Raw genomic sequence first — 12,142 nt, forward strand, 5'->3', positions numbered from 1 at the left:
GACTGCAGGGCATCTAGTGCCTGTTTGACAACCCAAAGGCAGGCATCGGGTACTAGTAGATGCCAACTGAAACTCTGCCAGTGTGGAGACAAGTCTCTCTCCACTTGTACCTGTTGTGAGTATCAGGCACTAGGTTCTGAGTGTACCAGTTAGCACGCTTACCCAAATATCTTCAGTGTTCTGTGGCGGTACAGCAGCAGTCAGGCGGTTAGCGTACGTTGGGTTAGCTCTGTACACCGCCTCTTACTGTATAGTGCACATACTCTCGTCTGTATTTAAGTCTTGTTGTTGAATGGAGGCAGCGCCACCCTGTTCTGAGGTTTTCGTTTAAGCACAGGAGTTGCGCAGTTCGGAATAGAGAGACGGGCGGCCGGTTGCAAGCTGAATTTTTGTCGTCCACGTTTATCTTTTCTTTGGCCCGACCAGTCTCGCATAGCAGTGCGTTTACTACGTCTTTTTTGGTTCCAGGTATTTTCTTTTCCCACATCCTTTTTTAATCGAACCAATATTTGCATGATATTTGCCATGTAAAGAGATTATATCTTTGTTCAAAGAGAGCTCAGAATGATCCATTTGACTGCAAGATTTAGGAAGATGCCCCACAGAGTATTTTGTAAGCACAAACAGGTTTGCGGTCTTGCGGAAGCTGTGAGCTGACCAGTAGATATCCATTCTCACCCTGGGAGGGGGAAGGAAGGAAAATATTCCCGAACAGTGCAGTTTTTGAAGCCGTTAGAATGAAGCCACAGCACTTACACTTGGCTGCTGCGTTAATTGTTTTTTTTTCTGCAAACACTTCTACAGTATATTTGAATGCTAGGGTTTCCAGGGTTACAGTCTTCTCCAGTGTTCTTTGGGGGGGCGGGCTCTTCTGCTGCCGGTGGCCAGTCAGGGAAGGTTACGGGATCCGAAGTGAACCAAGGCTCTGCAGAGCGCGCGCCATGCGAGACGGTCGGCCACTGTGTCGGACATGACCGTGGGCCCGGAATACTCCAGCCTGGCTCCGAAGGCCGGAAGTACTGCTGGGTTTAGCTCCTCCCCCTTTAAGCGGGGGCTGATGTAGACCTGGCACTCCAGATGAGAATAATCCCTGAGAATGAGCTTTTTTTTTTTAATCACTGTGCTCAAGGTATTGCACTGCGCATCCCCAACAACACATTGGTGGGCCTCATTCAGGAAATATGTGTATGATCACATTTTTTATCGTAAACTGTGCGTAAGATCGTTTCCAAGAACATTTTGGCATTCATCATTTTTTTCTTACCTGTATTTGTTCATGGCTGTTTTCTTATGCAAATCACATGAACAGGATTGCACAAATATTTAAAACAGCCAGCATTCATCATTGCATACACCTAGGATATGCAAAAAATAAATAAATAAAACAGTTCTGCTCATGTGTCATTAATCTCATGTTGTTTTTTTGTTGGAACATTTTTAAGTAAGAACAAAAGTAAGAATAGTTTAAGAAGGTTTTGTGAATGAGGGGCCCAATAAGTCCAAAACACTCGCACAGGAAGACTGACTCGAAAATGCATTTAAATACAGATCAGATTTTCGTCAGTGTTTCACAAAATGTTTGCGCACAGACTAAATTTACACCTTTTCAAATATTTTTTTTTTTTTTCTTTTTTTTACAAGTGCAGGTAATCAAAATACCAGAAACACCACCTCCAACAAATCCCACTTAAAAGCCACAACACACATATCAGACTGATAAATGACCAAGCCCGGATAAAAGTTGATGGATAATAAATGACATTTCTGAGTATGCAATCCAAACGCCAAGCCTAAACGCACCAGGTTTTTTTTTATATACCATTCATAAATCAGTCTAGATACATTAAAATTCAAAGAAAACCACAGGTCAGGTTCAAGCCATTAGGGTGCATGCTGTTTAAATTATGAATCCATCATGCCTCTAGTTTTAATAATTTGTCTTCAGTGTTGCCCCTCTTTGACATGATGGCACTTCATCAATAGCTATGCATTTAAGATCACTCGCAGTACGGTTCTGCTAAAAAAATAAATGGTTCACCAGCGTTTGCACCCTTCTCATGTTACTTTTATGCTCACTTTTGTGTTGCCATAATTTCTTTATGTTTTCCCAACATAATAGTCATTGCATGGACAAATAACAAACAACTTGGGTTGAATCGCAAGTTATGCAATGTATGTCCAATATCTAATTTTATATTTTGTATGTTGTACTCAAATGGCAGAAATATACTTTCGTCAAAGTCCTACAATTGCAAGAAGTGCAACTCGTGCAAGGAAAATAACCTAAAATAAAAGCACGTTTTCTCACATACACCTGACCTCAGCAATTTATCTTTAATGTTTTGTGCCCATTTGTATGTAAAACGTGACTGATGAAGAAAAATGTGGCCTGAAACCTTATCTGATGTTAAAATTTGCCAGCATTTATTTGCAATGGGTCTAATCTGGAAGTGAAAGGGTCATATGTATGGACGTATTTTACAGAATTTAGGCTTATCGTTTGCGTTTTTCGCAACAGTGTTTCTCTGTAGGAATTGACCACTTTGCTCAGCACTTCTGTGAGCTGATTGCTTGAATCTCTCAATCATGGTACATTTATGATTGCTTTTCATAACTTTCTTCCTAAGTGCATATTCTTTCAGGTCTTGGGTTGACTAACAGGCAAATTATGTTTAAGTGATGTCACATGATAACTAGATATCAAACATAGATTGTTCTTCTGCTCTCTTCTCTTGTTAAAAAGTAAAGTGACCAAAGGACCTTGACATTTTTCTTGATGTTCCTTTAAAAAATTATACCATTCATACTTTTCTCCATGCTGAACTGAATTGATTTTATTACAGTGTTGCAGAAAGATATACATTCATCCTGCATAAATTCAGTGCCTTTTCAAATAAGAAAATGATCTACAAATTGTGCATAAAATTAAATGTACTAACTGCAAGGATTGTCATTGTCTATATAATTATTCTCAAATTTACTCCGAATATGGCATAGCTGACAAGTAACAGCTATGACAAGTCATAGCTGTTACCAACTTCTGAAGCCACCTTGTCTCATTAAATAAGAAATCACACACACACTTTCTTACGCCCACCCACACACACTTCCTCTCTTCTCAGTGCTTACACACTCACATACATGCACACTCTCTGTCTCACACTCAGACTCTACACACACAAACACACATTTACACCAAACTTAAACCTGTTGCGCAGTAAAGATCAAAGTATTTCTTTTTCTCTCTCTCCCTCTTTCACAATCACACACACACACACACATAAACACAGATTCTCTCTATCTTATGCAGAGGAACAACTTCAGTGTTTTCCCTAACAAAGGTTCATTTCATTTTATCACACCAGTCCAGTACTCCTGTCATTAGTTTAAGAGAAAAGGGTAGAGGATGTTTAAGCTGTTTGTGACCTTTGGCTTCTTGGTCAAGCTTCTTTTCCAGTGTGTCACAGACATCTGCCCAAACCTGTTTTTATTACGAATGGTCCAATGAGTGAAAGGTGCCAGCAGAAGCTGTCTTTAAACACATGCCTTCAACAACTTCCTGTCTTAAGCAAACACTGTGTGACTCATCTCCACAAGGCAACTCTAAACTGAAAACAACTGGGTGCACTGAGAATAATGAGCACTACAACAACAACAACAATGGCAACGACAATGACAACAACAACGACAATAATAATAATAATAATAATGCCGTCTACATGCAAACAGCTATTTCGGTGAAGTTCCATACTGAGCCATTATGATGAAATTTACAACTTAAGGCATTTCTGTTACTACCAACTGAGCTGGCAATGACCAAGTTCATGTTTACGGTCGTCAGTTTGGTGTTGAAGGAACAGCTTGTCGTGACCTCAGTTCCTTTCCTTCAACCAACGGTCATCGCAACCACTGACAGGAAGCACAGATAACCGCCAGTGTCTGTGACCTCCTTCTGTTTCACACAGTGCTCTGATGCCACGTAAATATGAAAGTGGCTGAGTCTGCCTTTGAAATGATTTCAGGAAACAAAGCTGCACCTTGAACACAACACTGAATAGTGCACTATATCACACTGAACACAACACTGAATAGTGCACAATATCACACTGAACACAACACTGAATAGTGCACAATTTCAGTGTTGTTACACAGAACACAACACAATTTCATGCTATTACACAGAACACAACACTGAATAGTGTACTATATCACACTGAACACAATGCTGAATAGTGCACTATCACACTGACCACAACACAGAATAGTGCACTATATTACACAGAACACAACACTGAATAGTGTACTATATCACACTGAACACAACACTGAATAGTGCACAATTTCAGTGTTGTTACACAGAACACAACACAATTTCATGCTATTACACAGAACACAACAATGATTAGTGTACTATATCACACTGAACACAACACTGAATAGTGCACTATCACACTGACCACAACACAGAATAGTGCACTATATTACACAGAACACAACACTGAATAGTGCACTATATCACACTGAACACAATACTGAATAGTGCACTATCACACTGACCACAACACTGAATAGTGCACTATATTACACAGAACACAACACTGAATAGTGCACTATATCACACTGAACACAATACTGAATAGTGCACTATCACACTGACCACAACACTGAATAGTGCACTATATCACACTGAACACAACACTGAATAGTGCACTATATCACACTGAACACAACACTGAATAGTGCACTATATTACACAACACTGAATAGTGCACTATATCACACTGAACACAACACTGAATAGTGCACTATATTATACTGAACACAACACTGAATAGTGCACTATTTCACACTGAACACAACACTGAATAGTGCACTATATCACACTGAACACAACGCATCACAGATTGAACATGACATCACATAATGCAATATATTGACTTTATCAACAAGAGTACTTTTTTCTGCCTTTGAAATTATTTCAGGAAACAAAGCTGCACCTTGAACACAACGCTGAATAGTGCACTATATCACACTGAACACAACACTGAATAGTGTACTATATCACACTGAACACAACACTGAATAGTGCACTATATCACACTGAACACAACACTGAATAGTGCACTATTTCACACTGAACACAACACTGAATAGTGCACTATATCACACTGAACACAACACTGAATAGTGCACTATCACACTGACCACAACACTGAATAGTGCACTATATCACACTGAACACAACACTGAATAGTGCACTATATCACACTGAACACAACACTGAATAGTGCACTATATCACACTGAACACAACACTGAATAGTGCACTATATTATACTGAACACAACACTGAATAGTGCACTATATTACACAACACTGAATATTGCACTATATCACACTGAACACAAGGCATCACAGATTGAACATGACATCACATAATGCAATATATTGACTTTATCAACAAGAGTACTTTTTAAAAAAATATAATACCCCCCAAAAATGTGTCTATAAACTGTAATCAAAATGTTACATGCGGCAGTTGCCTTGCAGATAGTGTAATCCCAATAACAGACAACAACCCGTATTGCATTTAAGGCATTTAGCGGACATTTATTTATAATACACACACAACTGTGTAAGTATTACATTCTTTTACATACAATCAGATTATCTAGCTGATATTTATTGCAGTAATTCAGGTTCCTAGCTCAAGAGTACAATGCCACTGCCCCACCTAGGAATCAAATCTACAACCTGGTTCACGAAGAATTATGCCACACGTTATATAAATATTTGAAATACCACCTATACATGTACATTATTCCAGCACATCATAGCTTTGCATGGTTGATGCAAACAAGTTTAAGGGGTACAGACACTCTGGTGTGAACAGCTGAATGGAGTCATTGCAGCGTTTTAAACCCCAGCGATATCACCGCTATGGCAGGTGTGAACGGGGCTTTAAGTACGGCATCACACCTCTGTAAAGCCTTGGTTTGCGTAACGCCAATGAACTTAAAGCACTGTAAAAGCCAGCGGTCTGTCACATTGTGCGTGGCTTTTGGTTCCTGATGGCACAGAACCAAACTCGCCTGAATTTGTACACGAAGGGCCTGGCAGTCTTTCCTGTTCCAGGTGCATCGGGAAGGACTAGGGACAGTGATGTTTTAACTAGCGGTCTGTGTGGACGTGCTGCCAGAGTTGAAGAGAGCTACAAGCGCTCTGTCACGCCCCCAAGTCCCCGCCCACAGCCACTCTTCCCACAGACCCCGCCCCCAGGTTAACGCCAGCTGAGCTCTCCGTCTTTTAATTGCCTGACCAAACGCAGCTCTCCCTCTCCGGCTCATGCCATCAATAGAACTACCCCAGGCCTACCAGCATGCAACAAAAGCTAGAGAGCTCTCCTAGGCTGATTCAAAACCAATACAAGTGGTTTAAATATAAAATGAAATTTTCAATAACTCTATATGACGTCTTGCAACTGAAGCAAAAGTGGCGTTCATATTTGTGTGAGCAAAATACTGTGGATAGGCTACAATACGGGCACAACAACCTCTCGTGAAATAGCCTCATCTCAGGTCATGACAGCGATCGCAACTGCATATTCTTTCAGTGACTCCGATCAGGGTGAGATCAGAGGAGACCTCTGAAACATTTTAGCTGCTGCCATTTTATAATGGGTCGTAATTCTTATAATTGCGTGTCAAATACAGCAGTTTGTAGCCTGGGGCCTTGTGGCGGGCTAGCTACAACACATATCTAGCTGAACGAGCCATTTTAGCGAGACGTTGCACTTTTAATCCTTTTCGTTGTCCGGTTTCTGGAGCCTTGCCAACAACAGCCAATGAAAAATAACTGCAAATATACAATAACATGTCGACGTGAAGCAGCTGTTTTCCATGAAGTGCTTCCTGTAGTTTAGAGCCACAGGGAAAGGATGGAGTGCGTCCGACGTAAAAGAAGATTGCAAGGAGGTGAGCACACCCAGAAGATGAGGAATTTAAGATGTGGTGAGATCATGTGTTCATTTGACACCAACAAGAATGAATACAGAACCGCTTCCGGCGGGTGGGGGAAGAAATAATCCGCATATGATTTTATGTGTCCTGGGGTTATATTGATTATTCTTTCTTTAAAAGTATTGTACAGCGGTAGACTAATAGCAGACGAGAGATCGGTGTCGGGGTCTTCCAAGTATGCACTGAGTGAAAGGCAATTAGACCATGTCCCACGCTTTCCCATTGAATCAGTGTTGAAAGCTTCCAGGAATTAGTACGCTGGCAAAACAACATACACAGAGTCTCTACGAAGCGTGCCAGAATGTTTAGGAAAATCTTAATAGGCCAGCTTTAATATCATGCCCCAAGCCAAATGCTATGAAAACGTAACAAAGTTTATTTGTGTGATGATTTTTTAAAGCTGAAAACAATCTCAGCAAAGTCTGGTACGACTGGGAGCGTTACTTTATCAATCTCGTCCCTGTAATTCTAATGCTATACACATGGGGGCACTGTGGTACTATTGAAAACTGACCTTATCAAGAAAACATTTTGCGTAAGTACAAGGGAGCAACACAAACGCATGCGTCAGAATTCTGTAACTCAGTTTTATTTATCATATAGAATTATTCATACTCGAAATCGACGGCGATTGTAATAATTTTTTTTTAAATTAAAAATGTATATTTATATTCCTGGAATTCCATTGCTCCCCACTCCCACGTGATATTATTTCAGTCATTTTCAGTCTGTATGCCCAGGCAACAGCGTAACTTCAACAGAAAGAGTAATAAATGAAGGTTATGTTAAGGTCAAGTTTATAAATTTAATTTTAAAAAATTACGTATTGGGGGAAAACATTTTCTATAAATGTAGCCTATTTTGTACTGAACATTTTGCAGTTTTGTAGTATAATGTAGGCCATAAATTGCTGCATCACCTCACATAATATTGTAAATTATGGTGTTATATTGTTGTGTAAGGAAATTGTGTTTGCCCAATGCTGTTTGATATATGGTGTAAAATACTAAATAATCTAACAATGACTTAGTAGGACTACAGCGCAAAAGAATATGGACAGTGAAATCCTAATGTACCAAGAAGTTGTAGCCTACAGTGTCATGCTTTCTGTCACTATATGTAAATTATATGACCCTTCTATAGCCTTTATGCTAATGCTACACACTTACCATTGTAAACACTCATGGGAAATTGCAGACTTCTCAGAAAGACAGCATTTTCCCAGATGTCATAGCATCTAGTGTTTATTTTCCCTCGTCTCCCAACTCCGTCTTTCAATACACAGAGGACATCCATCTGTTGCCCTTCAAACCATTCTGTCGAAATTAAACCGGTGAGGAAAAAAGTATGCTATTGATTATGACGAATGTCAATTACAGAATAAAATGAAGCGTTTCCAGATTCTAACCCAGAGAGTGTCCGGCAGGTGTACTTTTTTTGTACAGAGGACAATTTTAAATAAAGGTGTTTTCATTATAAAATAGCTACTGTGGACATTAGACAAGTGGAAAAGAGAACAATCATCCTGTTCCTTAGACAGCGCCACTAAGACTGCGAGTACGAATCCTTCTATAGCAGAAAGCCTTCTGTCCAGACCAATTTACCCATTTTCTCCTGATAATGGCATGCTCTCGTTTAGAACACTTTTTAAATGGCACGGTGACGCACTAAAATATTGTCTGCCCCACGCTTGAAATGAATAGCGAATTCAGTAAATGACATCGCCACGACTTTCCACGCACGCTCATACTTGAATAAACATTTTAATATCCTACCATGGGCTCAAATTAACAGGAAAACGTGCCACTTTGCTAGTTCACCTTAGAATCAGCATGTTGTGCATGTCTGTGTTTTGATGATAATCTACGGGCATTTAAACAGGTTTTAAGTGTGACTTCAGATTTACCCCAGACTAACCAGGATTCGGGTTACGCTTGGTTTTTAGAAAGGGAATAAGGGAGGGACTAATGTAGGACTTCAGTCGGCGGTGGGCCGTCTCCTCTTTCTTTACTTGGAGAGGCAAAGTTCTGTGGATAACGGTTTTTGGGACGCTATAGCAACGTAGCTGAAATAACTCAAAAAACCCACACCAGTGGCCTCAAAATAATCTTTACTACAGTGCCCGTGAGGTAAAAAAAAAAACCGAAACACAGGCGCTAAAGCAAGGAGAAGTGCGAAGGATAAATTAAGGGGAGCTATCATGCTGGGAAGGAGCAAGAAGACGACAAGTACTGTTCAGAAAGAGGCAAAGGCGCACGATCCAAAATCGAATGATCAATTAAAGAGACTGGGTAAGGAGGGGTGAGGAAAATCGTCGTGAAAACTTTAATTTATTTATTTCCGCGGAATTTGTGTTATATCCAGGCACTTGAGAAATTACGCCACGGAGTAAGTTACTGAGCTTTTCTGTCCACTTTGATCTCTACTACTAGTTGATGAGATGTCTTCACATTTGACAACACTTAACACGAAAAGTAACCCAGTGTCCGCGCGGCGCAGTGTATTTGTTTTCAGAACAGATGCATCAGCTGTGGTTTGGCCAAAGTCAACATGTGAAAACCCTTAACGACCTAGGCACGTTGGGAAACTTCGGGTGCCAGGACCCTGCCATCGTACAGTGCACATGTATAGGAGCTACGCCAGTGCGTTCCCGTCTCTGAAATTCAACACTGCTGAGTATTCTTTGAAACATGCGTCTCCTGCTCGCCTTACCACAGACTTGTCACGCTTTCTTCAGCAGTTTAATACCGATGTAGGCTACTTGCAAGTGCAACTGTGCGCTCTATATCGATGTTTTAATAGCGGTGGTTGTTCTGTAGGATGTGAGCCCGTTTATTTAATAACGCGTAAATCCACTTTTGCTCTTGAATTTCCACATCGATCCACTTTCGGCGCTGTGTCAGTTACGCTATTGCGATGTACAGGTCATAGCTGATGCTTCTTTGTCTAGTTGTATAGCTTTAAATTGTTGTTACAAATGTTTTTCTCACTTTAAAAAAAAATGGATGAATAGCTATCGGTGGTTGTTTCTTTTTGGTGATGTCACTTTTTGGTGATGTTTTTACGCCGTCTAGAACAGCAGATCTCAGCAGATTCTGCTGTTTCAACAATACTCAAAAACCGCAAGGATCTGAGTGTGGAACACGGCGCTAAAGCAGACTGCGTGTTCCCGTCCTGACTTGCAGTCAGGTGCTCGTGAGTAGTCCAAAAACACCCTTACCCGTTGCTTAGTTCAGCTCCACACCCCCCTCCCTGTGTCTGTGGTCACACCTCTCTGACCAAAATAGAGATGTAGGCTAGTGAAGAGGGTCGCAGGAATTTCAGAACACCTGTTGAGCCCTAGGGTTGGCGCTGCATATGAGGTGTCACGCCATGTCATCCGCGACTCTGGCTGACTGCCGTGCTGTGGATAAACATGCGCTAAGTTCAGCTGCAGGGTTTTCGACGTGCAGAATTTTAAAGTCACTCTTTCCCCATCAGCTTGTGATTCTGGCAAAGACAACCTCAAAGGGATGGGTTACTTTCTAGAGTTTAAAAAAGTATATTATTTCAGTTTTATTAGTCTATGTTTTTGTTTGGCCAAGAAAGCTTTTGTGTGCCATGAAGGATACTTGTGATGCGATGACCTGTGAGTTTTACAGAGGCTGGTATAGGGGCATTGTGGGTTTTGTGGTTTAAAGAAAGAAAATACACTTCAAGTAACTCCAAAACAGCTAGTACACTGATGTTATGTTTCCATTTATTCACAATTATAAATATAGATGTCTGTTTTTATGTTGTGCCGGTACTTCTTTCCTTCAGCACAGCAGTCTCAGGTTGCATCTGCAGGAGGAAATAGTTCCATTTACAAACGAAGCGAAATGCACAATGCACACACGTACAACCTCCTGAGGTCTAACATCTGTTCAAGTTGATTTGCAGTTACTCAAAGTGTGTTTTCTTGTTTTAAACCTCACATTTGTGAATATCCCTATGCCAGCCTTTAAAAAAATGTTCTTGATGTTTATCATTAGGTCACATTTACCATCATGTTTCTGTCACGGTTTCTGTCACGGTTTCCCTCTCTTCCAAGCTTAGCGACAGGGAGGTTTTTGCGCGGGGTGCTTTGCTGGTTTTGCAGAGGGGGAGGGGCTGGGGGAGCAGGGGGCGGGGCTACTGCAGCCACTGCTTGTCTCAGAAATCTCAGAAAAACAGTGCAGGCAGACCAGCACCTCTTATCACTGCAATATCTAAAGGGCTTAATGAAGTGGCCTCTGTGGAATTTTACTTTACAAGACAATATCTCTGTAATTAAACTCATTAATTATCTCATCTCTCTGGCCCCATTTTGTCTTCCTTCTAAGTTCTTTAATGAAATCCAGGCAATTTTCAGAACATTTGTTTGGAAATACGAGCAACCAAGTCTTTTTTGGCAGCTCATTTAACTGTCCATTTTTATCTTCTTGTTGAATCTTATCTATTCTGATTCCAGCAAGGCTCTTGTCTGTGGTCTTTTAAATAAATTTGTAATTGTTATATTGTATCTTTTTGAGTAACTCTTGTTTGAGTAACTCCCCCAAGAGATGGGGATCTGTTCTCTTATTGTAAATCCTATTCTTGTTGTTTGGATGTTATTTTGGAAAAATTTAATTCCCCTTTATCATCTAAAATCTAGCTTTCAAACTAACGCATTGCAAATCTGTATTTAGGACCATTTTTATTTAACCCATGGGCCAAATACAGTCCAGCACAGACATACAAAACAGAGTATGTTCATATTATGCAAAAACTGTGACAGAATAATAAGTACTAGCAATGCATATTTTAACCAATCTACTTGTACTGTTTATAGACATGTACAATACATCATATGCATACATCATCTAATAAATATGAGGAATAGTTCAGAAACTGTTTGGTCCTTATATTCTTTTTTTTTTAAATGAAAGTGCCTGAAGAACGCTGCTTCTATGAAATAAACCCGGAAGGATTGTTGTCATTGAGGTTTCAACAATCATAATACAATCAAAACATGTTCATAAGCGAAAGTTTCCTTTCACTGCCACTGAGGGCCTGAGGGTTGTGCACTTGGCATGTGGAACATTGTCTTTTAACTGGGAGAATTTCCTTGTTTGCACCGAAGTT

General features: G+C 40.3%; 1 protein-coding gene across 4 annotated transcripts in view; it reads left to right on the plus strand.

Moving 5' to 3' along the window:
* LOC135244163 (1-phosphatidylinositol 4,5-bisphosphate phosphodiesterase delta-3-A-like) overlaps positions 1-12,142 on the plus strand; it is a 54,361-nt gene that overhangs the window by 10,019 nt on the left and 32,200 nt on the right. Inside the window, exon 1 of one of the 4 annotated variants that reach the window (XM_064316404.1) lies at positions 6,330-7,009. The exons of 1 other annotated variant lie outside the window; for it this stretch is intronic. In XM_064316404.1, the coding sequence (XP_064172474.1) occupies positions 6,937-7,009 (73 nt within the window). In that variant the 5' untranslated portion in view covers positions 6,330-6,936. Of the gene's footprint in view, positions 1-6,329; positions 7,010-9,006; positions 9,310-12,142 lie in introns of those variants that run through there. 2 more of the 4 variants (XM_064316406.1, XM_064316403.1) reach the window with 2 other exon arrangements.

This window comes from Anguilla rostrata, chromosome 17 (genome assembly GCF_018555375.3).
Source record: "Anguilla rostrata isolate EN2019 chromosome 17, ASM1855537v3, whole genome shotgun sequence".
Lineage (NCBI taxonomy): Eukaryota > Metazoa > Chordata > Actinopteri > Anguilliformes > Anguillidae > Anguilla > Anguilla rostrata.